The sequence below is a fragment of the Thamnophis elegans genome, chromosome 4, assembly GCF_009769535.1.
Source record: "Thamnophis elegans isolate rThaEle1 chromosome 4, rThaEle1.pri, whole genome shotgun sequence".
In the NCBI taxonomy this organism is placed as follows: domain Eukaryota; kingdom Metazoa; phylum Chordata; class Lepidosauria; order Squamata; family Colubridae; genus Thamnophis; species Thamnophis elegans.
The window spans coordinates 116,863,448-116,890,687 of record NC_045544.1 but is presented as its reverse complement, the minus strand read 5'-3'; the positions used below and the strand labels follow the sequence as shown (position 1 = coordinate 116,890,687).

The 27,240-nt window shown below is 40.7% G+C and overlaps 2 protein-coding genes across 2 annotated transcripts; one reads left to right on the top strand and one right to left on the bottom strand.

Moving 5' to 3' along the window:
• The first annotated feature begins 6,320 nt into the window (after positions 1-6,320).
• Positions 6,321-8,280, top strand: LOC116507439 (C-C motif chemokine 7-like). The gene is made up of 3 exons (XM_032215563.1): positions 6,321-6,456; positions 7,242-7,341; positions 8,004-8,280. The coding sequence occupies exons 1-3, from the start codon at positions 6,381-6,383 to the stop codon at positions 8,083-8,085; spliced, it is 258 nt and encodes an 85-aa protein (XP_032071454.1). The 5' UTR covers positions 6,321-6,380; the 3' UTR covers positions 8,086-8,280.
• A 12,275-nt stretch (positions 8,281-20,555) lies between these two features.
• LOC116507036 (C-C motif chemokine 4-like) lies at positions 20,556-23,691 on the bottom strand. Its single transcript, XM_032214962.1, has 3 exons — positions 23,090-23,691; positions 22,237-22,348; positions 20,556-20,925 (listed from the first exon to the last, which is right to left on the bottom strand). Exons 1-3 carry the CDS (start codon positions 23,157-23,159, stop codon positions 20,811-20,813), a joined length of 297 nt encoding a protein of 98 aa, XP_032070853.1. The 5' UTR covers positions 23,160-23,691; the 3' UTR covers positions 20,556-20,810.
• Positions 23,692-27,240: the final 3,549 nt, after the last annotated feature.

Genomic DNA, 27,240 nt, shown 5'->3' with positions numbered 1-27,240 from the left:
TCCCCTCTCCACTCACATCATTGCAATGGGGTTCTTGGCAGCTGATCTGCATTCATGGCCATTGGAAGCATCCTGTGGTCACATGATGGAGATTTACAATGTTTATTGCCAGAAACTGGTGTTTACTTTTGATTTCCAAGTAAAAACACCTAACAGGTATAATAGGTTCACTTTATCAACTTTTGTTTACTTAACCCCTGCATTAACAGAACATAACAACAGATTTGGAAGGGACCATGGAGGTCTTCTAGTCCAACCCCCCGCTGAGACAGGAAACCCTACACCATTTCAGACAAATCATTATCCAACATCTACTTAAAATCTTCCAGTATTGGGTGCATTCACAACTTCTTGAGGCAAGTTGTTCCACTGATTTATTGTTCTAACTGTCAGGAGATTTCTCTTTAGTTCTAGATTGTCGCATACGGAGTCCCTGATTGGCCCACAGTTTGAGTGGGAAAGTTCCGGAAGCGGATTGGTTGGCTGGTTTTTACACCAGACTATTTAAAGGAACTGTCAAACGGGAACAGCATTCGCTTTCTGCCTCCCAGCTTGTTGCCGGTCTGTGCTTGTTGAATTGTTAGAAACACTGTAAATGTTAGCTTGTTAAGCCTGCCTCACCTTAGTCATTACTCGATCTACCCACGGTTCCCAGTATTTAATATTGGGGGGGGAAGGTGGGATTGAGTGCTAAGGAGGCAATCTGAGCTGAGCACTAACACAAAGAGCTGAACACCTCATGGACAAGCTAGTCACTGGGAACAATGAGAGGTTGTTACCTCAGCCGGGCCAAATGCTTCCCTCACTGTGCCACAGTTTGACAACGATAGCTGCCCCCACGTCCTTCACACCATTCAGCCCTACTACAGAAATGTGGGAATCATAGGTGGAAAGATTTGAATGTTTCCTCATAGCCAACGATCTCTCTGAAATCTCCAGTGAACGTAAATGTTCCTATTTCTTGACTGTGTGTAGCACTGAGATGTTTGACACAGCCCAGGTTCTCTCTGCGCTGGTCTCTATCCACTTAGTGCCATGGGAGACGCTGTTAATGAAATTAAAGAACCACTATGCCCCATCATCTTAAAGCATTGCCTGCCACCATGCCTTCTATAATAAGAACCAGACCGATAGGGAGTCTACAAACCACTATGTGGCGGCTCTGCAATCCTTCACTGCAAATTCAATGCTGGATCATTTGGTCTGCGGGGTGAGGGACCTTCCCCTCCAACTCCATTTGTTGGCTAAGCCTAAGGTGCCCTTCCAGTCAACTTTGGATGAGGCCAGGGTGACCGAAATGTCCACCCAGTCATTGGCGGTCATCCAGAGCCGCTAGATCCCTCAAGGATCTGTGAAAGCTGTCATTTCACCATGCCCTGGGTTCCCTCAGAATGAAGCTGATAGCGAGCCAGAGACTGAAGGAGAAGAAGAGGTAAACTGCCTTTCTCTCTATATATATATCTAGCAATAGGACTTAGACTTACATACCACTTCATAGTGCTTTTACAGCCCTCTCTAAGCAGTTTACAGAGATATTTTATTGCCCTCAACAATCTGGATCCTCATATTATCCATCTCTGAAGGATGGAAGATTGAGTCAACCTTGAGCCAGTGAGATTTGAACTGCCAAACTAAAGTTGCAGTTTTGAGATTTGAATGGGAGGACTGAATGCAATGACTGTACAATGAATCCTCAACTCACTTCAGTCAGTCAGACCTTCAGCTTTAAAAGTTTTTAAGTCACTCTGACCACTGTGCCATCTTGGCTCTATACGATGTATGTGATAGTCAAGAAACGTTGCAATGCCATGTTTAGAAAATCATAGAAAGTACTGTGTAATTGTAGGACTTTCTTTGCTTCACAAGGCAACATCTTGCCTTTCAGACCTCGTTTTTCTGAGAAGACAGTGATCTTATGCACAATGTTCCCGTTGTTTTCAGACTAATGCACTCCATATACTTTTACTTCATTCAAAAATCATTACGTCTTATCCTAACAATTCCTCATAATTGTTCAATGAGTCAAAACTTATACTAGAGAATGTAGGGCTGCTCTAATCCTGAAGACAATTAGGGAGCAAATGAATGTTTGAGGTATATGAGCTGTGGAATGGGTGGGAACAATTACTCTTCTACTAACCACTCATGTTCAGAAGCCTGTGTACCTACTTGCTCCATTTAGCTTTTATGATGAACCAGTTTGGATGGGCTATTAGACGAGAAGATCACCGAGGAGATCTTGAATGCTGGCTGCAATGATCAGCTACAGTCAATATGACGAGGATATGTTTTCTGAGAAGGTTTCCAAACCCCAATATTCCTACACTAATGATTGGGGAAAAAAAACAGTCAGGAGGAACTATATCTTCAACTTTGCTATGCTTAACTTCAGAATGCAGAAAAGAGGGAAGACCTTAAACCAATAAGAGCTTCAGATGATCAATAGAAGACTATAAGAAAGCTATAAGTATTTTGCTTCAAAATTCTGAACAAAAAGAGCATCCTAATAATTCTAGGCTATAAGGAAATGAAATTACTTTTCTCTCTCATGTTTCCCCTATATGTCCTGCTTGCTGCAAATCTGAGCAACCAAACCAAGGGTTCAGGTGTAGCTGAGAATTACTTCACCTCTTGCTCCACAGTCCAATTAAAGCCTTGGTCACTGCTTCAAATGGGGAGGCACTTAACAATTTGGACCAGATCATACCCATGTGGCCATTCCCTTCTAAATCCCCTATCACTTCTCAGGGTTTACTGAGAATTGAGGCTGCTGAAAAGAGATGTCTAGAGCATTGGTGGTGCTTCATAAAGGCTGAAGCCAACTAAACATTGGCTAGAAACACTATTAAGCCTACCTTGTGTCAGTGAGGGTGGCAAAGGGTCAGTATTTCTGTACGCTCATTGCATAGGTAGGTTGCTCCTAGTTTAGCCTGGTTCAGCTGCACTGGTAGGTATGATTCGGCCTGGGTTGCAGAACTAGCAGCAACCAAGGCTGTTCATGAATTAAATCAGAGTTCAAGACATAACTTTCATCAAAGTATCAATTTAATAAGACAGACTTGTTGGTACAAACTGTGTAAACCTGAATCTGAAAGCTTCCTGGGTTCCCACTGAGTTGAAAGTTGAAGACCTTGCCCCCACACCCACAAGTTCATCACATGGTCCAATATTCCTCTGCCACACTGGCATTTCCGCCCATCTAGTTCCGGTCAGGTGCAGAGGTGCAGAGATAACGGATGACCTTGGGCTTCTAGAAAGGAATGTTTTATTTTGACAACAACACATTCTACAATTCTACTCCTTACTATTCCCCCTCCCAATTCCCCACTAATGAAACAGCATAGAAAAATAATAGAAAGTGTGGCAGGCAAAAATCCTAAAAGGAATATCACTGTAGGCCTGACAGGCGGTCTCTCCTCAGAAGAAAAAAGTTTAAATATATTTAAATATATTTAAATCATTTAAATATATTTGTCAGAGCTGAAGAAGCTTCTTGGATGAGCAAAATGTCTTCAAAGACAAAAAAACCAGAAAGTCCAGTTGCCTCTTGAAAAAAGCAGTTTTGGAATAATGGGTGGAAGCTTGTTAAAGAGAAATTTATCTTAGAAGGTGGAGAAATTTTCTGACAAAGAGAACAATTAATCAATGGAATAGCTTGCCTTGTGGAATTATGGCTCCATCACTGGAAATTTTCAAAAATAGGGCAACCATTTGACTGGGATGGTATAAGTTTTCCTGCCTTGAGCAGGGAGACTAGACTAGAAGATCTCTGAGGTCCCTTCCATCCCTATGATTCCATGATATTTTATGTTCTCAGTTCTATGAACACAAAGGAAAACAATCTGTTGAAAGATATTTTGTTTTTATTAAAACATCTGCTTTATTAAAGTATTTAATCAACATTTTCTGGTTCCTTACAAGCTTATTAAAGATAGGGTACACAAAGATATACATTTCCAAGAAAAATATAAATCTTTCTTTCTTTCTTCATCAGTAAATACAATAAAATAATGCTTGTGAAATATCCAGCCCCACGATAACTGTGCAAATGTTGCGTATTTTAAGGTGTTGTCTTGTTTATTTATCCCCTTCCCTTGTTTATTGTGAGCCTCCCGGAGTCCTTCGGGAGTGGGCGGCATACAAGATCAATAAACTACAAACTACTACAAACTAACTACAATCACCCAATCCATATTCTTTGCATGGTATATCATGTGAATCTAGCCAAATCCTTCCCATTTGGGATCAAGATTATTATTATTTAAATGCTTTTGATAATTGGGCATCAATTCAGAAGAAATTGCATTGTTCTCAGAAGAAATGTCATCCTCAGTAAAGAAGTAAGGTCTTTGGGACAGGAGGAATACACGATTGTAGAGAAAACAGGTGAGTTTCCCACAATCACAATAAACTTATCTTTCTGTGGCTATTGTACCTTTTATTGTCCATAAAATTTGGGACTGCAGCTTCTATAATTTATTTGGGTAGAGAAAGACAGAACTTAAGGGTCATGTGACATTGATTTCTACTTGATGGGGCTGCCCAAACAGTGTATCTGTGTCAGTGTGAAACAAATAGAGAAACTACAACAAAGATAAAAACAAAGAAAGCAAATGCTGGAGCACAACTTGATTGGCTTTAGGTTATTCCATTCTGTTTTAGGTTTCAACTGTCCAAAATGAAAAGACATTCTATCAGCATGATAAGGTTGTACAGGAAACAGAAACAAGACTATTATTAAAGTGCATGAGTTGAATTAATTAACTGGGAAGACACTTTCAGTTGAATTAGCACATGACAATAGCATAAGGCTATTGATAAGTCTGATCAATCAAGCTCCCTGGATGTGTACTTGTTCCAACCCTGAAGAAAGCTACCTTTATTTCATGATTACCTTTTATAGAAATGATATTTTAATTGTAACATTACATTAGATAAATTAACAACGTGAGTTTCCTTTAATAAAGGATCTTCAATTATAGGATTCTGAATGGTCTTTTCATCTTTGGATTGCTTTTTCTAGAATCACAATAGAATACACTACCTTTCAACATCAAATTATCTTAATTTTCCAATATTTATACATATACACAAACTCCCTAATAATGACTGTAAGAATTAGAAGTTGATGTTAGTTTTTCAAACAAAGATGTCAGTCAGAAAAGATGATCCCTTGTGTGATTAATTGGAAGGAAGACTTGAGAGACTGAGGTTGTTATCCACAGATATAAAGAAGCAATGCAATCAATAATTTCTAGCATCAAACCACTCTTCAACTCTGTCTGTATGCTCACCTTGTTATATACTGGCAGCAACTGAGATTGTGGATATCAGACGGTGAATGGACCTTAGTTGTGAATTCCATGATTTTCCCTATGAGTTTGCTCATTTGTTTACACTTTTCTTCTTTTTAGTTTTGATTGAAAGGTCTGTTGACCAAATTTTAATTCTACTAAACTGCTGCAACTACTCAAACAAACATTGGGCTAGGCAGGTTCCTGTAAGAAGCCCAATGGCAAGACTTGAAAAACTGTTTTCTGCTCCTTGAATACACACAATTATCAGCATTCAGAAGGAAATTGCTTCAGTATATGCAATTTTTTTTTTATTTGTTTCAACCTTTTTCAGCCTGGAGTCTCTAGAGCCATGATGGCGAACCTATGGCACTCGTACCACAGGTGGCACACGGAGCCATATCCATGGGCAAGCCAGTGTTGCCCTGGCTCGCTCCAGCACGCATGTGAGCCCTGGCCAGCTGATTTTCAGCTGGCCCACCCATGCTGCCAGAAGTCTCCATGTGATGCCAATTAAGTACAGGGCTTGTGCGGAGGCTCTGGGAGGGCATTTTCGGTCTCCTGGGAAGGGCGAAAAATGGGCCTACCAGGCCCACCGGAAGTCAGAAAACGGACTGTTTCAAGCTTCCCAAGGGCCTCGAAGGTTGGGGGGGGGGCAGGAGAAGCCACAGCTCCAGGGGCTTTCTTGGATCCTGGATAGGGGAAAAAATGGGCCTACTGAAAGTTGGAAAACAGGCTGTTTCCGGCATCTGGAGGCTTCAATGAGGCCTGCTAGCCCCAAAACAGGGCGTGGCGGGTGTGGGGTTGTGCATCCATGTGCCTGGAGGTCGCATGGAGGGGGGGGAGTGGACACAAGCACACACACGACAGCACACATGGACTTTTGGCACCCCAGGGAAAAAAGGTTCGCCATCACTGCTCTAGAAGTTTTAGAACAAAACACCTGGATTTTATTTCCAGCAAATCTCCACCCTCTCCTCAAGTGGTCTATATAAGAATAGAAGTTCTGCCTCTCAGCATGGAGCTAAGGAGGTGCACAAGCTACCCCAACTACTATTTCTTCTCTCCTTTGAGCCAAGAGCAAAGATGAACAGCTCCCTGGCTACCCTCGTTTTGTTCCTCATTGCTGCTATGTTCTTACCCCAACCTCAGGCTAAGCCCCGTAAGACTTCATTTTGTTCTCTTTTTCAGCATCCCACCTACCTTCTGAGGGCGGTTAGGTGGCTCATGGTTAAAACGCTGGACTTGTTGGCTGAAAAGCCGGCAGCTTAGGTTCGAGACCTGAGCGTCAAGAGATGGGGAGAGCTCCTGCCCTTGCCTCAGCTCTTGTCAACCTAGCAGTTTGAGAGCATGCAAATGCGATAAATAAGTACCACTTTGGTGGGAAGGTAATAGCACTCTGTGATGTCATGTTGGCTCCATGACTGCAGAAATGTCTTTGGACGGTGCTGGCTCAAGGGCTTTGAACTGGAGATGAATATTGATAAGAATTATTTTCTGTATTGAACATTGTCTATTGAGTGGACAAAATGGAAAGTGGATTCTCTATGTAAGAGAAATCTAAAGTTCCTCTCCAAAATAAGTTTAGTTTCCTCTAGTGCCAGGTAGGATTTTTAGGAATTAGTGCTTTGGGGCACACATAGTCACTATCTGGCTGTGACAATTCCTAGTAGCATACTAGTAAGAATCCATTATATTTGCGAAGGAAGGAAGGAAGGAAGGAGGAAGAAAGGAAGGAAGGAAGGAAGGAAGGAAGGAAGGAAGGAATCTGCCCAAGTGAGAGAATTTCTGCATTCTTAATTTCTGCGGAAATCATTGTTGAATTTGTTTCTGCCCATATTATATGAGGGGAATGTAAACTAACAGGTGAGAAGTTCAGGTTCAAAACTCAATGATTGCGGAAGGGAAACCATTAAAATGACACAAGTCTCTTTTCCTGTTTTCCAGAGGTCTCTTGTTGTATTCACTACGAAATCAGGCCTTTTCCAAAGGAAATGTTGAAGTCCTTTGAAAATGGAAGTCCCTTGTGTCCTAAGCCAGCTATCGTGTAAGTACTTAAAAAAAATCTATCAACTCCTAAGTGATTCCTGAATATGTTAAATGTGATGTTGGCTCCCCTTGAAACATCTAGTATCTTTGGCAAACTTCATGGAAAAGTGCACCAGCCATAATAATTGCATTTCCCTATTTTGACTTTATGTGAATTTAACTTAAATGTAAAATGAGTTGCTGTCCTTCTGGATAGGCATTCCCACCCAACAGATCACAATGAGTCCAGTGAGTTCTTCACTCAGAAAAAAAAACTATTCATATTTTTGCAATAAATATTAATGAAGAGGTGGAGTTTCAATTGCAAGGTACTTGGCTGCTATCTTGATTTATTTGTCACCCCCTCTGCAGATATCCTTATGCCAAAATTTAAATTTATCTCCCTCTTGAAAGGGCCTGTGTGCAGGTTTAGTTCAACACTTCAATCCACAACTTTCAGGCAAATCAGTCCTTTAGCTTAAATATTGAAATTCATTGAAAGGTTTAGTGGACATCTGCCAATGCACCCCTTTTCATGAATTCAATTTCCAACAGGAGCCTCTGGAGGGCAACTGATGGGAGGGGATCTGCGCCCTTGAATACTGAGTGTGGTGTCAATTGTAGAAAATTGTTTTCGTTCCATCTTGTGACAAAATATGCATGTTTATGTCTCTTCTGCAGATTTATCACAAAGATGAACAGGAGGCTTTGTGCAGATCCCAATTTAAAATGGGTCCAGGATCGTATTAGAGATTTGTCTTAAAACTGACAACATCCCACCTCCTTCATATTCACCCGGAGAATCTCCAAGAAGTTGAAGCTTTTAAAATGCTTTGAAGATGGAAAAAAAGAACACGTGTGACTCTTATTCTTGCACATTCCTAACCTTGCACACTCCTAACTTAAACGTCATTGATGGAAGATGAAATATGAATAAATCTCAGGGTGATGGAATCCATACATGTCTCTGCTTGTCTATGTTTGAAATCTTTTCTGAGAGCTCCTTCAGGTTACACAACAATTCTTATTTCATTGAAAGATTGACTAGGACTCTGTCTGGGCTCTGGCCCCTCTCCTTCCCTGGGAGTGGGGATTCTTGGACCGTCCATCTGCTCCTGCACCACCATTCATAACAATGCTCCTTTTCAGACTTTGTCTGCCCTGACTCACAAGGTCATTCCCACATACCACTATACCTTCCATTGACTGTGCCGTCGGTGCACTGGAACCTATGAGACAGGGAAGCAGCAGCATGCAAGGTGCAGAGATCCTCTGTATTCAGAGTGAAGCCTTCGAAAGCAGCGTGGAAGGTGGAGTAAAAGCTATTGAAATCCTCCATTGGGGCTATTTCTTTTGTCTGTTCATTATACTCACGTAAGACGAGGCTCCATTTTGGAACGGCTCTACTCTTGTTGGTTTTCTCTTCATTTCCAGCACTCCTATTCTTAAAAAGAAACCCCACCTCATACTGCTGCTTATGTGGTTGTATGCAGTAGGGATTTTGATGCCAGATGGATGCTGCTTTAACATTGAAGCCTTGCAGGTTTTCTCTGTTTGCAAGGAAGGGAGAAGGGGAGGGGAGGGGGGAGTGGTTGTTTATAAGTAATCAAGAGTTCGCTTATCACAAACAGCATCTTAGCCCTGGTGGCAAGAAACCTGGAATGGCATGTTTAAAGTCATTTCAAGCGACTGCACTTTAATTAACTCAGTGTAAACGACAATAGGAAATTCCTCTTAGCTTCCGAGCTTTGGCATTTAGCCAACACCAGCATTAAATACACTTTGGTGAAACCTTGGCTGATCTTGCACAGCTGCTTGGGGCTTGGCTATCTTCCTCACTATTAGAAGATAGAACGTAGAATGATAGAGTTGGAAGGTACATTGGAGGTCTTCTAGTCCAACCCCCTGCTCAAGCAGAAGACTTTATACCCGTGGTGGCGAACCTATGCCACAGGTGGCACGCAGAGCCCTCTCTGTGGGCACGCGAGCCAGTTGCCCCAGGTCAGCCTCACTGCGCATATCCATGCTCCTCCCACCAACCAGCTGGTTTTTGGGCCTCTGCAGGGTATGAGTGGGAGGCAGTGCGAGGCAGGAGATCCGCATGCATGCATGGGGGTGGGGTGCATGCATGGGGTGGGGTCCATATGTGGGATTGCATACACATGTGCAGGATCATGCATGCGTGCATGGGCGTGACATGTGGGGAGTTGCGCACACATGCAAAGAGGCAGGGGTCGTGCGGGGGTTGCACACACATTGCATTATGGCACACAAAAACAAAAATATTAGCCATCACTGCTTTATACCATCCTGGATAAATGGCTGTCCAGTCTCTTCTTGAAAGCCTCCAGTGATGGGGCACTCACAAATTCTGGAGGCAAGAAGTTCCACTGGTTAATGGTTCTCATGGTCAGGAAGTTTCTCCTTGGTTCTAAGTTGCTTCTCTCCTCCTTAACACGAGTATCAACCATATGGCACTGTAATTAATACAGGTGGGAGTTTCTGCACATCTGGGATTTCCAACATGAAAGCTTGTGCTTATTACCACTCCTACTTCATAGACAGGAACATTTTTCTTTTAAAATATGGCATTGGACCTGTGCACAATACTGCAATTTAAACATCATTGTGCTGATCTGTGCAGATGTGAAACAGTTTGTGTGAACCTGGGGTCAGGTTCTTTTTTCATAATGCTTAAACTGCCTGTGCTATTCTGTAGAGGAGGCTCACATTACTACAATTACTAGGATATTTTGAAACAAATCCTTTAATGGATACTGTTTGTTATAGTTTTTTTATGGGACACTTGCTCTTGACTTTTGGTTAACAGTCCACAATTCTTTCTTCTTTTTCATTTTAATCCATATATGTTTGATTAAAACATTTAAACAAGAATAACTAAACAAATTATTAGAAACTAAGGGAGAAAAAGAAATCAAAGGAAAAGGAAAAAGGGCAAGAAAAATAAAAGTTAAAGATAGAGAAAGTTTCATAAGCACAGATACAGTTTAACCTCTCTTTAAATTTACATTTTGTTACAATACTCTTCCTTTCTTGGGCTGAGGAAAGAACAGGCCCAAAGTGACCCATCCTCAGGGAAGCAAGCGGCTAGGCCTTTCTAGCCCAGCACTAACAATTACATATACTGCTATCATCCCAGGTCTACGTAAAAAAAGACAATGTCAGACTTACAATTTTTCCTCAAAGGACACATGTTCTTACAATTAACCTGTATTGTCACTTTTCTGTGTATACACTGGGACACATTGAAATTCTGATGCCTGCTCTCAAAAGTCCACCCCCTGTATGTGTGTGTGTGTGTGTGTGTGTGTGTGTGTACTGCCACCCTGTCTATTTAACTTATACGCAGAGCACATCATGAGAAACACAGGGCTGGACAAATCAAAAGTTGGAATTAAGATTGCCAAGAGAAATATCAACAGCCTCAGATATGCAGATGATACCACTCTAATGGCAGAAAGGGAAGAGGAACTAAAGAGTCTCTTAATGCGGGCGAAGAAGGAGAGTGCAAAAGTTGGCTTGAAATACAACATTAAGAAAACTAAGATTATGTCATCTGGCCCATTCAATTCCTGGCAAATAGGTGGGGAAGAAATGGAGGTAGTAGTTTTCCTGCGCTCCAAGATCACTGCAGATGGGGACTACAGCCAAGAAATTTAAAGAAGCTTGCTCCTTGGGAGGAAATCTATGGCAAATCTAGACAGCATACTAAAAAGCAGAGACATCACTCTGTCAACCAAAGGGCCCATAGTCAAGGCTATGGTTTTCCCAGTTGCAACGTATGGCTGCAAATGTTGGACAGGCTGAGCACCAAAGAATTGAGGCCTTTGAACTGTGGTGTCGGAGAGGACTCCTTCAAGTCCCTTGGACTGCAAGGCAATCAAACCGGCTAGTCCTAGAGATCAACCCTGACTGCTCTTTGGAAGGCCAAATCCTGAAGATGAAACTCAAATACTTTGGCCACCTAATGAGAAGGAAGGACTCACTGGAGAAGAGCCTAATGCTAGGAACAATTGAGGGCAAAAGAAGAAGGGGATGGACAGAGAATGAGGTGGCTGGATGGAGTCACTGAAGCCGTGGGCGTGAGCTTAAATGGACTCCAGAGGATGGTAGAGGACAGGAAGGCCTGGAGGAACATTGTCCATGTTACTTGAGTCTCCAATGACAATTATTACTATAGGAACACATGCACACCCCAGTCACATGCCCACACTTTTTCATGAACCATATGTCACTGACAAATCAGCCTGGTGCCAAAGGTACCCTTTCTATCAGGCTATGTCCTAGCAATTGCTCCAGTAAAAGTTTGAGATACATCCATAATCTGTCACAGAAAGCATAACATTTAAGCTAGCTCTGCTGAAGCAGCTTCAGGATGAATGTTGGGCTCTCTTTGGGGAAGAGCTCTTTGGGCTCTCTTTGAGTTTCCAACATCACCCTTTAGACCACCTCCACCAATTTGGTGAGGAAGGTTGTTGGATAACAAAATAGACAGTACCTAGCATCTCCGGGCTCTTTCATTGATCCAGCACCAGGCATAGAGCCTTATAACCTGCGCCAGTGTGAAGGGGTTTCTGGAGAGCAAGATGCTGCTCCAAGGGTCAAGAATGCTGCCCTCCCCAGCTCAGATTGAAAAACCAGATGAGCACATAGTGATTACAAGGAATCAGCAACTGCTCGAAGTTCCAACAGACCTCCCTAGAGCTACTTAGGGCCTGGTTTTAAAGATCCCTTCTCCACTCACATCATTGCAATGGGGTTTTGGCAACTGATCTGCATTCATGGCCATTGGTTGCATCCTGTGGTCACATGATGGAGATTTACAATGGTTTTTTTTACCAGAAACTGGCATTTACTTTCAATTTTGAACTAAAAACACCCAACAGGTACAATAGATTCACTTTATCAATTTTTGTTTACTTAACCACTGCATTAATAGAATAGAATAACAGATTTGGAAGGGACCTTGGAGGTCTTCTAGTCCAACCCCCTGCTCAGGCAGGATACCCAATACCATTTCAGACAAAGGTTGTCCAACATCTTCTTAAAAACTTCCAGTGTTGGAGCATTCACAACCTCTTGAGGGAAGTTGTTCCACTGATTAATTGTTCTAACTGTCAGGAAATTTCTCCTTAGTTCTAGTTACTTCCCTCCTTGATTAGTTTCCACCCATTGTTTCTTATCCTGCCTTCAGGTGCTTTGGACCATAGCATTTGCTTAACAAGTGCTGCAAAAAAAGAAAGTCATAAACTTTTTTGCAATCAGTGGTCTGTTTAAAAACTAGCACAACATATGGCTGCCATTCCAAGCTTTTTCATCCATGATCAAATGAAGAATCAGTGACATTTTTAGTTTCCCTTAGTTTGATGAAGATTAATGGGCTGAGCTCCGTTGGTCTTATGAACCTAGAACTTTGTCCTAAATACTTAACATGTTATAAACTGTCAGGCAAGGATGAATTTTTAACGCATGGTCAGGTTTTGGGAGAGATAATTTAGCTAATGAAGGAGATCCAGATATACATATTTCATAAGGGAGCTAAATAAGAGGAATATGGATCTGTTTGACTGTTTATTCGCTTTGTTCAAGTTAATGAAATTCTCATGGAGGGGAAAAGGAAATTTGATGGTGAGGACACCAAAGATGATTCCAGTTCCCGAAACATGAGAAGATTATGAGGATATAGGAAATGTTGAGATAATAAATTCTGCTTGGCTAAAGACAAATGTTACATCAGACTAACCAGCCTGAAGATTTCTCAGCAAACATAGCCACAAGGTGGTGCTCTTGTAATTTGTTAGATGTAAGATTTCCTAAGGATCAACATTCCTTCTTTGCCTTATTTTTTTGGCAAGTCTTAGAAAAAACATGGAACTAAACTAGATATTATTTTTATTTTGCAGTTCCAGGCAAACAATTATCCACTATCACCACCACCACCATCACCACCACCACACATACACACACACACAAAAACATCACTTTTCACTGTGATAAAAAGTTAACCATATCATCCCAAGGGTGCTTTTTCAAAAGGCAACTGGACTTTGTTTTTCCTTGAAGATCTTTTGTTTCTCATTCAAGGAGCTTCTTCAGCTCTCCAAAACAGTATATAAGTCTAAGAACTGAAGAAGCTCCTTGGATAAGAAGCGAAACATCTTCAAGGGAAAGTAAAATCCATCTGCCCTTTGAAAAAGCACCTTTGCCTTTTTTATGCTTGTCATGGGAGAAACATGACCTGGATGACTGAGAAACTCCATAGACATTTATCATTTCAATTCACAATCCGTTTTGTTCATCTAGATTAGCAGTTAAGCTTCTAATAAAAAGCTCCTACAAAAAGCTTCCTATTGAATGTATCCGATTTGAAATCCTGCTTCATTTGTGTTTTCTGTTTAATAAGGAACTTTTGTATTTTACTTATTTTACTGGAAATACATATAGCTTTTAGATTGCCATATAATGGGTAATTAATTCTTCGACATGTTCAGAATCATGAAGAAGATGCATTTATATCAGTGTTTTCCAAACTTGGCAACTTTAAGATGTGTGAACTTCTGTTCCCAGAATTCCCTTGCTGGGGGATTCTGAGAGTTGGTCCATAGATCTTAAAGGTACCAAGTTTGAAAAATCCTGATGTATACAAAATGCAAAGCTTAGCTTTAAACTTGTTAATGTGTGTATATATGTGTGTATCTTAGACTTAGAGCAAATCTCAATTGTTTATTTACGATTTGCTGATTTATTCAGCCAATAAAGTGTGTTAATTCAATTGCCAGATTAAATGTTGTGTATGTTTCTTTGTCACATCAATCTTAGATGTAACCAGTGTCATCAGTTAAGCCACTGGTGTCAAACTTGCTGCCATCATGTGATGTTTCATGAGGTTTTTCCCATTCAAGGAGCTTGGGTGGATGTGGCCTTCATGTGATGCATCCAGCCTGAGGGCGCCAGTTTGACATCTCTTGCTTAAGGGTCTTAACAATCGTTCTTAACCAATTGCCTCCCAGGTATCTTGGACTTCAGTTTCCAAAAATTCACTCAAAACTATTCTACAATAGCTTGGAATTTAAGGAGTTGCAACCCCAAAGAATTCTTTACAACTTGCTACAGGTTGTTTTCAGATAATAAATATAGTATTGTAGTAATTAAATTAAGACGTTGCTTGAGCATCTTTAACTTATCTTTCCTTCATATGCAAATTTTAGTGGTGGAAGTTCAGCAGTGAAATTCTTGCTCCTTTTCTCATTATATGTCACACCTATTTAACATCTACCCGAACCTGCTGAGGAAGTTTGTCCTTGGTTCAGGGTGAAGTGACATCAATATGCTGATAGGTTATATGTATAGTTCCCAAATTGTGTGCTGCAATGCCTCAGGCAAAGTCATAGGGATGCCGTGGGATATTTTACTACTTAATAAATGGAGCTCAGCTGTTTGTGAGTTTGCTGTGCTGTACCAGGGCACCCCAGTATATAATTTAGATACCAGGGAGAATGCTATGAACCAAGAAAATTTCAGAACTCTGAATCATTTACATCCAGAATCAAACAGGAGATCCAGCAAATGTTCTTATCAATTGGATACTGCAAGGATCTGGATGGGACAAACAAGATGAAGCTAAAAGTTTTTTAAAAAATGAAATCTTGACAGGTGGTTAGCTCTGGGGAGGACTACACACTTTCTCCAAAGAGCAAATCTACAACTTTTTTGCTCCTGAATCGGCAGATCCACTTAGATCAGTAGTTGGAAGCTGTCCCCAGGATTGTGCTAATGCTCAGCTGTGTCCATTTTTATGCAAGAAGCCATAATTGCTTTATAATTGCGTTATTGCAAGTCACTCTATATTGGGCTGCTCTTGAATACTGCCAAAAAAGTGGAGCTGGTACAAAATATAATGGTTTGCATTGTGCAGACCAAGTCAACAATATAACATACCACATTTTTCAAAGTATAAGACGCACCGGAGTATGATGCACCAAGGTTTTGAAGAGGAAATTTTTTTTTAAAAGGTAGATAGAGGGGGAGAGAGAGAGAAAGAGAAAGAAAGAAATACAGTAGGTAGGTAGTGAGAGAGAGAGAGTACTAGAGTAGGTAGGTAGGTAGATGTTTCCAGGTGTCCATGTGCTGGAGAAGGAAATCGCTGACAATCTGCAGCACCTAAGACTTTGTTTCTGCTGGCACAATACTTGATCAATCTAATTCTCATCAATCAGGTAAAGAGCTTTCCAAAAGGGGAAAAAAAGTTTTTGCACTCTGCAAACCTCCCAAAAACGGCCTGTCTGTTTTTTAAAAAGGCATGAATAGCCTTGGGGGGAGGGGGCTTGCAAAGTGCTCTTGGGGGGGAGAGACAAGCAAAAAACGGCCCATTTCTTCATGAAAACGAACTGGTTTTTGTAAAAAAAAATGCATGCATAGCCTTATGGAGGCTTATAGAATGCTGCTGGGGGGGGGCAAAAAACAGCCCATTTTTCGCTCATTTCTGCCCTCCCCAGCCCCCAGGAGTTCTCTGAAAGCCTCCATTAGGCTATGCACGGCCATTTTGGTGAAGGGGGCAGGGCTTCGTGAGGCAAATATGCTGTAGTCGATGTATAAGACGCACCCAGATTTTCAGCCTCTTTTTTGAGGAAAAAAGGTGCGTCTTATACTCTGAAAAATACGGTACTTTCTGCGAATGATGGATTGGCTTCCAGTAAGTTTCCAAGTACAATTTGAGATAGTTCAGGTATAAAAACCTACAGAGCAAGAGACCAAGAGGTTTTTACGGGACTGTCTCCTTCAAGTTGACTCTGGCTAACTCGTCTTTTCTGCTAAGAGGAGATGTCCCAGATTCCCTAGGTTTAGGAGAAGGGTGTCAGGGTCCAGAAGCAACACCTCCCTGTTGCTCTACCCACTCTGTAGTATGATTTCTCCTTAGATCTTTAGTCACCTCACCAAAAACTGTGCAAATGTGTGCTTCACTTCTGAATCTATTGGTAGTAGGCTACTTACAATTTTACTGCTCTTTTAAGAGTTATCTTTATTTGTGGCATTATTGGAAACTATTCAAGGAGAGAAGTAACCTTAAACTAAGGAGAAATTTCCTGACAGTGAGATCAATTAATCGATCAATTAATTAATTCAGAAATTGTGGGTGTTCCATCACTGGAAGCTTTCAAGAAGAGATTGGACAGCTATTTGTCTGAAGTGCTATAGGCGTCAGCAGTGGTGAAATTCAAAATGTTTTACTACCAGTTCTGTGGCCGTGGCTTGGTGGGCATGGCAGGGGAAGGATACTACAAAATCTCCATTCCCACCCCACTCTGGGGCCAGCCAGAGGTGGTATTTTCTGGTTCTCCAAATTACTCAAAATTTCCGCTACCGGTTCTCCAGAACCTATCAGAACCTGCTGAATTTTACCCCAGGAAAGACAAGGACATTAACCAAAATCCCCTTTAAAAACTCTACCAGCTCCCCCGAAATCCGGGGTGTTTTCCGGGATCCTGAGCCCCAAGCATCAACCCGAACTCGGGTGGCACGAAAACTCAGGGAAGATGAAGGAAGACAGGGACAATAAGGTTTTTTGCTTGAGCAGAGAATTGGACTAAAAGACCTCCAAAGTCCCTTCCAACTCTTATATTTTGTTATCCTGTTTTTTTTAATTGATAGAAATAGTTAAAATACATAAATCTGATGCTGCTCTGGAGAACCTGAAAGCTTTTTCAATGACTTCTCTTATTTCAAATGAATTTAATATAATAAAGATGTTACCCAATAAGCATTTTGAGACTATTTCATACAGATCACTGGGATCTGGTTTGCTTTTAATCTGTCAGCAAGTTTAAGAATTTGCCCTGCAGTGAATAATGTTAAGCTCTGTAGATGGTCCTTCACATCAAAAGGTTGAAATTCACATCAAAAGAAGCTATAGGAGAAAAAAAAATAGCAGTCTTTAAAATAATAGCACACTTTTTAAAAGGGAAAGCATCAAAATTCTTTGGAGAAGTGTATGGAGAGATAAAGTCTTGTAAGAGGGAATGTAATTTAAAGTAATTACAAATGAATTAGTGAGGTCATTTGTCAAGCATACCTCCTTCAAAATCCAAGAAAGGAAACTCCCAATTCCATTGGTTTAGAGAAAAGTTCTTTTACTGGATATGGTGAAAACAGCGAAAGTGAAGCAAGATCTGAGGATAAATGGTGTGAACTTGTACATATCAAAAGTTTACCCAAATCCCTCCCCCCAATTACCCCAACTTAAATGTCTGATCTCCAACCCCCAAGGGTGTCATGAGGGGTGCATCTTCAGGTGGCCTCATCCAACTGGTATGCAGAGACGGTTGGCCTTAACCAAACCCAAACATGAGCCTTCAGCATACACAGAAGATGGTGAGAACAAAACTCCCTCTTTGAGATGTCTCCTCCAGCATAATTCCCCTCCCAAATATTGTAAACCCCCTCCCTCCCCGTTACTATGGCAGCCGATAGCAAGCAAGCGATATAGAGGCTGACATCATCATTCATAATAATTTCTCTGAGGGAGTCAGAGATTCTAGATATAAAAAGTACCCATTGAGTTGGAGAAATTGCAAGGAGCCAGGTGGACCAATTCATGAAGCGAAAACAAGAATTATTATCAGGAAATGTTGGCTTTGATGGCTATATAGAACATCTGTGTTCAGAGGGGGGGTCTAGCTCTTAAACTAATTGCTAGGTTGAGTAGCAAGAAAAAAGTTTCCTTCATCTTTTGCTCAAAGGTCTCCCCTACCCTATTGGTTGTTGTGGGGGAAGAAATAGGCCCACATGGTTTACTCTAACAGCTGGATTTCTCTTAGGGTTTATTCAACCGCATCTGTTACTACATTCTCAGTCCCAAATCCTAACCCTTATATTCAGTTCATTATTATCATCTATTGTACAAGATAATTAGTCTTGAGAACATCTGGTTGGTTAAATATCAATACAATACAATAGCAGAGTTGGGAGGGACCTTGGAGGTCTTCTAGTCCAACCCCCTGCCTAGGCAGGAAACCCTATACTGTTTCAGACAAATGGCTACTCAACCTCTCCTTAAAGACTTCCAGTGTTGGGGAATTCACAACTTCTGGAGGCAAGCTGTTCCACTGATTAATTGTTCTGTCAGGAAATTTCTCCTCAGTTCTAAGTTGCTTTTCTCCTTGATTAGTTTCCACCCATTGCTTCTTGTTCTGCCTTCAGGTGCTTCGGAGAATAGCTTGACTCCCTCCTCTTTGTGGCAACACCTGAGATATTGGAACACTGCTATCATGTCTCCCCTAGTCCTTCTTTCTATTAAACTAGACATACCCAGTTCCTGCAACCGTTCTTCATATGTTTTAGTCTCCAGTCTCCTAATCATCTTCGTTGCTCTTCTCTGCACTCTTTCTAGAGTCTCCACATCTTTTTTCCATCGTGATGACCAAAACTGGATGCAGTATTCCAAGTGTGGCCTTACCAAGGCATTATAAAGTGGTATTAACACTTCACGTGATCTTGATTCTATCCCTCTGTTTATGCAGCCTAAAACCGTGTTGGTTTTTTGGCAGCTGCTGCACACTGCTGGCTCATATTTAAATGGTTGTCCACTAGGACTCCAAGATCCCTCTCACAGGTACTACTATTGAGCAAAGTACACCTATACTGTACCTGTGCATTTTGTTTTTGCTCTTGTCTTAGTACTAGATACAGATAGTTCTTGACTTGGGACCACAATTGGGATCATAATTTCTGTTGCTAAGCAGAAATTGTTAAGTGAGTCACAACCAACCTTTTTTTTTGTCATGGTTAACAGAGAAAGCTAAGCAACCACTGTAGTGGTTCAGTAAATTATACAGTTGTAAAGGAAATTGGGCTTCCCCTATTGCCTGTTTGCCAGAAGCTGGCTGTGAAGATTGCAAATGGCAAAACATGACTGCGGAACACCACAATCATCGTAAATACATTTGTCAAACACCTGCATTTTGATCATGTAATTGTGGTGATGCTCTGGTGGTTATAAACGCAAGAACCTGATTGTAAGTCACCTTTTTCAATGCTGTTGTAACTCTGAATAGTTGCTAAGTGAATGATTTTAAGTTGCAGACTACCTACCATATTTTTGGGAGTGTAAGACACACCGGAGTATAAGATGCACCAAAATTTTGAAGAGGTAAATTAAAAAAAAAAACATTTTTGCACTCTGCAGGCCTCCCAAACCCTCTACACACCTCATTTTTTGTGAAAAACAGGGCATGCAGAGTTTGAGTGGCCTGCAAAGTTCTCCTGGGGCCCAGGGGGGTAAAACCAAGCAAAAAACGGCCCATTTTTCACTCATTTTTGCCCTCCCCAGCCCCCAGGAGCACTTTGCAAGCCTTCCAAATCCTATGCAGATCTGTTTTTTGTGAAGGCACCCGGGTTTTGGGAGGCCAAAAATGCTGCATTCAGTGTATAAGATGCACCCAGATTTTCACCCTCTTTTTTTGGGGGAAAAGGTGCATCTTATACTCCAAAAAATACGGTATATAAACACTTTGCAGATTTATATTTGTAATATTCAAACTTTAATTACCTAGGTCCTAGACCTAGGCTGTATGTAAAGTTAGCTGATTTGAATAAAAATATATCTTCAGAAAACCAGCATGGTGGCAGAGTAGTTAGAATGCAGTATTGCAAGCTGACTCCACAGTCTGGAATTCGATATTGACCTGTTCAAGGTTGACTCAGCCTTCCCTCCAGTGGTGGGATTCAGTCAGCTCGCACCACTTTGGGAGAACTGATTGTTAACTTTCTGAGCAGTTGGGTGAACTGGTTATTGGAAGAAATCATTAGGGCAGAGAACCGGTTGTTAAATTATTTGAATCTCACCACTGCTTCCATCCTTTTGAGGTTGGTAAAATGAGGACCCAGAGTGTTGGGGGTAATATGCTGACTCTGTAAACCGCTTAGAGAGGACTATAAAGCACTGTGAAGTGGTATATAAGTCTAAGTCCTATTGTTATTGCTGTTGTATGCTAGGAACATACAGAATAGTACCCAATTAATTAACTAATACAACTATCAAATACAGCTATTAATTTAACCAGGTCCAAAATGGAAGGTGAACATGTAAAGAGTGTGGAAGCTTATATATAGCATTAAGATTTTGAAAGTATTCAGGCAGAGTTTTCCCACAATTTGTGGAGGAGGGTGGAAGGAAATAAATCTTTAGAGATTAATACTGTTAATATAAAAATATTTATTAACACAAATATTTTTTCGGTTTCATGTATATTCTAACACTCAAATACATAAACATATACAAAATTCCTTTATCTTATCTTAACTTTTTTCATAAATAAAATAATTACTAGGAGTGAACATTCATTCCCCAAATAAAATACTTTAAATATTTTAAAATAATTTCCTGAGATTTAAGTGCAGTTGCACGTGGAAAATTGCTTGATTAAGCAAGTATGTATGCAGTTGTGTTATGCCCTTAAGTTTTCATCTCTTCTAGTTTGCCACAGTTGCACGGACTGTTCGGTTCGCTTTCAAGTAATTCATATGCTCTTGAACCCACTTCTCAGAGGGATCGGCACAAATCTGCAGGTTTCTCCGTGTGATGAACCTGAAGGGAATCATAAGAATAACAAAAAATTATACCTTCCAATTTTATTTTCACACCAATTGCACTGCTTTTTTTAATCACACATTCTGCTTCACCTGAACTCTGATTTCAAAGACTTCCTAACTGTTTCCCCTTAAATTATTCCACATAGCAATTATGCTGAGCACAGAAGGTAGCATATATGGTTTCAAGCACCTAATCCTCAAACTTTAATCTGGAAAATGTGACTTCCTCCCTGAAATACTGCAAATTACATAATTTCATTAGGATGACCATCCCAGATTGAGGTCCTCAGCTATATTGATTTGACCTCCCAGAATTCCCATGTTTCACCATAATAGTTACTCTAACCATTCTGATTACTGAAGTACATAGTTCTGGAGAACACCATATTGAAGATGACGCATAAGAAAATGTAGTAACATTCTTTTTAATTCTTTTTAACATTTTTTTTTAAAAAAAGACCAAGTTTGCTATCTCATCACTTAATTTACATAAAGCACTAAGGGTTTATTTTAGCCACGTTTAAAATAAATGAGTTACTTGGTTTCTCAAAATAAACTAACATTGTATGGATTTGTATGTCACTGTATAGATTTCCCTGACGTGCAAACCCTGTTAATATATTAATATAGATCAATGAAAGAAATGTCTTGTTATATCTGCTTTGGATAATACTGTCTTATATCTCTTTTTAATACTCTTTTTGCCCTTACCAAAATAGTGGTAAAATGTACAGTTATTTAGAAAAGCTTATGTGAAAATTAATTTCCCAATATTGTTCCTAAGTTGTGGGGTGTACTTTCTTTTCACTTTCAGAAAAAAAAGTTAAAGAACACCCTCTTGGGCCAAATTTATAACTTCTGTGAATAATATTTTTAGTTTTATTTATTTTAATAAAATAATTGTAATTGTTTTAAATGTTTAGATGCTTAGCTTTTTTACCGGCTTATGGGCAGAAAAATGGAGGTTGATTATGGCAATATATGCATATAATGCATATAATAATTAAATAATAAAACTTTGTCGTTTTTGTTGCAAGATCATAATAGAGCTACTCCCTTTCTTTCTCATATTGTAAAATATTAGTGAGCAATATATCAGCTCTTTGCCTCCAAATGTCAATCATCAAATTTCAGGAGAATTTGGAAGTCATCGGTAGCACACGGCTTATGTTAACCATCCTTGCTCTAGCGAGCAGGTACATATATGAAGAAGTAGTGGCGTTAGATCTATGAGGATACTTTAGCCCATCCTCACTATACCTGCTCTACGCCCGACTGCTGAAATTGCTGCGGAATTGATACTTACACAACACCTGGCTGAGAGCATCTGCCATTTGTTTCATAGAAATTGACCAAAAGCTTGAGTGGAATCTTCTTTTTTGTGTAGCTGAAGCAGCAGGAGGTTGGGGGATCAGATGCTATAGGAGGAAATGAAAACGCAAGTGAGTGGAAGAACAATTTTGGATTTCTGCAGTAAAAGACAATAAGGCTTGTGCTTGTCAAGAACTCATTTGTTTGTATGTTTGTTTTTACTCTGGAGTCCTGGGACTCCAGAATAAATGGAAGAAGAGGGCTAATTATTCAGCAATGTTGGAAGAGATACTCTGCATCAATGCTTCCAAAGGGTCCCCCCACACACACTTTCCTTACATAAAAACACTTTATCAGAAAGTCTTATCTAACTCCCAGGTCTGGTTAGAAGCCCTTTTCTTCAACATCATGGCAACTTCCAAGTCATTGAATGAATGGTAGTTACTTGTGGATAAGGTTACTAGCTGGCTGGAGAATTATGGGAGTTGAAGGCCACAAGTCTTAAAGTTGCCAAGTTTGGGGACCCCTGATGTAAAGTTTTCCTGAACTGCTCCTGTCTTTGATCAATAAGTTCCAAAGGACTGCAATCACCGTTTGATCATTAAACAGAGAGTGGAAGGAAATCAATGGGCCTATTTCGACAAAATTCTCAGACAACTGTCCCTTTCTTAGAGGCGGGGAGAAGCCAAGGAGAAGGGGAAAAGTGGCTTGGGACAACCGCTGCCCGCCCGCTCACCGTTTTCTCTTCCTCCCTGTCCTCTCGGGCTCGACAGGAAAGCGACCGACCCGTCCTCATCCCTTTCTTTCCCCCCCCTTCCCTTTCTCCCCCCAGACTTGCCCGGACTGACCTAGAATCGAAGAACTGAGCATCAGCACCAGCAGAGCCAGAGCGGCGGCAGTTTGAACTGAAGCGCGCATGATGTCGAGGGTAGGAAGAAGCGAGGTTGGCTGCTGAGAGATCCTGGAAAGCGACTGACGGTCTCCATGGTGCTCTTCGCTTATATTGGCGGGTTTCTAAGAAGGGAGGAGCGGAGGCCGGGAATTCCCAAGCATGAGCTGAGCTCATTCCGAAAACTCCGCCGTATTCAGCAAAGGGGCGGGACTGAGCTGAGCTGAGAAGCGGATGAGACAAATCTGCCGACCATCGGCAGTTCCGCGCTGTGCCGGGAGCCAAGTCTTGGGCAATCCTGGAAAGGCGTCGCTCTCCCCTTCCCCCCGGGGGAAAGGGGCGGGGGGGGGGGGGCGCAGCGGCTTCTCTTCGTTTTGCATCCCAAGGTGAGAGCAATCCCGTGCGCATTCTCGGAGGGGATTTTTGGGTTGGCATTGCTAGGACTGGGGGGGGGGGATTTAAATGGGGGGAAATGCTATCTAACAGATGAGATCCCGCACTTGTCTGAAATGGTATACGGGGTCTCCTGCTTGAGTAGTGGCTGAACTAGAAGACCCACTTTGAGCTTTTATTTTCTATTCTATTTTCTATTCTATTCCATTCTCTAAGTCTGCATACTATTACTATTAATCTTCTCATGGTTCCTATCACCCCATCTCCTCCCACTTATGACTGTAACTTTGCTGCTTGTATTCTTACGATTTACATTGATCGTTTCCTAGTATGATTTGATTGCTTATTTACCCTATGACTATCATTAACTCTTGTACCTTATGATTTGTGACAAATATATCTTTTCTTTTATGTACACTGAGAGCATATACACCAAAGACAAATTCCTTGTGTGTCCAATCACACTTGGCCCATAAAGAATTCTATTCTATAAAGAATTCAATTCAATTCTGTTCTGTTCTACCCTACCCTACCCTACCCTACTCTTTTCAAATCTCTACTCCTCTTTGGCTGCATTCACACATCACTGGCTTAAATTCTGATGAGCAAAATGCAGTTATGGTGCTGATATAACATACTGTGCTCAAACAAACAAGCCATAAATAAATAAATCCAAAACCCTATGTTTAACAGAATATCTTGATGCACGCTATATGCCACATGATCTCAGGCCCGAACATAGCAGGTTTAAGTCAGTCATTCTGGTACTCCTCCTGGTTAATGGGATTTTGTTTAGGCATTGCCTTGAGGTAGGTAAGATCACTTAAACTTACTTGGAGAAAAACAAATGATGTGGCAATATGGGAATTTGATATCAAAGATTGGCAGCACTTCAACGCAGCGGGTGTCTTGTTTCCTTTACACAAGATGTAATTGCTTTCTGGTTACATGTGTAGCATGTGTCAATTAAGACAGAACATGGCAATGAGAATGCCACTAAAGGATTTGGCACTGGCTGCTTTTTTTTTTGTTTCCTAGTCTAAACATTTCTAATCCTCCACTTTATTTGGTTCATTTTGGATCCTGCATGCTACTTCAGTCCTTACAGCTTGTTTATGGTTTGCTAGACTAAGCAGTAATTTCCCCAATTTTGTTTTACTAAGTGTCAATCTATTCTTTTTCTGAACACTACAGAAAAATGATGTCAAGATGTTGCAATCTCATTTGGGAAATGGAAGCCCATGCCTTCATTTAGTCATACAATTCAAAAGATTCTTTGTCAGCAAGTCAAACTCCAAATTATCTAGAATCATAAATCATCTATAGCACATCTTTAAGTATCACATTTTATTATAAAGCATAAGTTTTGGTGATCTACAGCTCAGTTCCATTGTTAATTTTCAAAGGTGCTACCAATCTCTGGCTGATTTTTTGGACTACCTTCGACTAATATGGCTCTCTTCCTGCAATGCCACTTACAATGTCAAGGTATCCAATTAAAGCATGCCTGTCATAAGAGATTATGCATTATGTGTCCAAAATATCTAACTTCATTATATTATTGTTATTTTATTTCATTTGCAAATTTATATTGCCACTTATATGCACATGGCGACTCAAGGCGGCTTATAAGAATATCAATCAATCAATCAATATATAATATAAAAAGCGTAAAACTAATAAAATAGAGAATAATAAATTAATAAAATAACAATAAAATAACCTCCACCACCATCACCCGCCCCGGCGACAACATATTGTCCATATTATTCCAATGAGAATCTATTTTTATTCATCTTATGTCAAACTGTTCGGTGTTCTTGCTCTCCAAGATACCGTCGACCATATCCTCCAATATAAAGAGGTTGATTTTTCTTTGCTCAGTCTTTCTGATGGTTCAGCTTTCCCAGCCATGTGTCGTAACAGGGAAGACCTTGGCCTTGATGGTAGTGTGATGTCTCTGCATCTTTGTGGACTTTTGAGCCCAGGAAAATAGAGCCTATTATCGGTTCTACTATTTCCCCTATTTGCATTATGGTGGCACTGGCAATCAATACATTTTAAGGATGTTTGATTTTGAGCAACAGGTTGGCTTTTGCACATCTGTCTTTTCTTCTGAAAGAAATTTCTTAATTGTTCCTTGCTTCTATCTACCTAAATTGTTTCTTCTGTCTCCCTACCAGGTGATAGATAGATAGATAGACAGACAGACACACACACAATTTAAATAGATTGGTGACAATATGCAGTCTTGGCATCCTCCTTTCCCATTTTTGAACCCAATAGCCGTTTCATATTCCATTCTAAATGTTGGTAGCTAATCAGTGTTATTTCCAGCAAAAATTGTCCTTGTATTCCCAGGCAAAACATTTAATGCGCCTCTTCCTTTATATCCAAGCCTATAAATAAAGTTGTGTATTCAAAGGAAAGGATGCTTTAGGCTGCCTAAAGCATCCTTTCCTTTGAATACACAACTTTATTTTCTCTGCCCTGACACATTTTATTTATATTTTCCCCATACACATACCCAGCTCCTTTTATTGGGTTCCACCACAAAATCGCGGAGGACAAAATCGCGCTCGACGAAAGCGCGCATTTGACGTCATCACAGCGCGACGAAAACATCGCGCTGTGATCGAAAAATGTAAAAATAAAGCTAAAACCTTACCCTAACCCCCCCCAAACCTAACCCTAAACCTAACCCTTAACCTAATCCTAAATCTAACCCTAAACCTAACCGTTAACGTAACGCTAAACCTAACACTAACCCTTAACCTAACGCTAAACCTAACGCTAATGCTCTAAACCTAACCCTAACCCTTAACCTAATCCTAACCCTAACCCTAAACCTAACCCTTACCTTTATGTGAATCGGCTTGCTTTAATTTTAATTTTATTTCAATTTTTAATTTTTTTCGTCGCGCTGTGATGACGTCACATGCACGCTTTCGTCGAGCGCGATTTTGTCCTCCGCGCTTTTGACGGGTCACGCTTTTATTGTCTCCCCTATATCTCATACACATGTGGGGAAGTCTTTTTTTAATTAACATTTCCAGATATGGACCACAAAAAGACATATTTTTCCCCCTTCTGTTTACTGCTATCTAATTGGTTGCACAGAATACAGAATACAGCCTGGATATCCAAGTAGCTTTAGCAGCCCGTTTCTCATAATTAAATGGGAGAATTGTGGGGCTGTGGGGGAGAGGAAGGTCAAGGTCAGCATATAACCAACCTTCCGCAAAGCGACTAAGACCTGGCTGTTCCGGCAAGCCTGGGGCTGTTGACTTTGTCCAGCCCCACCCTAAGTTGTGAATGTGTGGAGTAGTCATTGACAAGTAGGACATTGTAGCAGACAATTTTGTGTACTACGCTTAGGTCAGACCTTAGTTGGTTGACATAGTTCTAGGTTGTCTAAACCCAAAATTTCAAGCCTGGTGACATAAGGTATTCTATTGTGAGCAGAGGAGTGGAGGACTCTTCTCGTGAAATACCTCTGGATTCGCTCAATTGCATTAAGTCTTTCAGGCTGAGCCATCCATGGCCTCTCACTGCCAGGATGTTTCTTTGAATTTCTCAATTTAGGTGATGGAAATGGAGTTTAAAATTAGATGTCTTCTCTTTTAAGTCTGAGGGACAGGTCATAGACATAGTGGAAGAATCCGATTGAAGCAAGAAGAAGATCACCCTATGGTCCTCACAATCTTTCATTGCTTT

Coding starts and splice junctions, on each gene's coding strand:
- LOC116507439 (XM_032215563.1), top strand. CDS start 6,381: ATGAACAGCTCCCTGGCTACCCTCGTTTTGTTCCTCATTGCTGCTATG. Junction 6,457..7,241: donor CCAACCTCAGGCTAAGCCCC/GTAAGACTTCAT, acceptor CCTGTTTTCCAG/AGGTCTCTTGTTGTATTCAC. Junction 7,342..8,003: donor TGTCCTAAGCCAGCTATCGT/GTAAGTACTTAA, acceptor TCTCTTCTGCAG/ATTTATCACAAAGATGAACA.
- LOC116507036 (XM_032214962.1), bottom strand. CDS start 23,159: ATGCGCGCTTCAGTTCAAACTGCCGCCGCTCTGGCTCTGCTGGTGCTG. Junction 22,349..23,089: donor GCTCAGTTCTTCGATTCTAG/GTCAGTCCGGGC, acceptor TTCCTCCTATAG/CATCTGATCCCCCAACCTCC. Junction 20,926..22,236: donor TGCTCTCAGCCAGGTGTTGT/GTAAGTATCAAT, acceptor GATTCCCTTCAG/GTTCATCACACGGAGAAACC.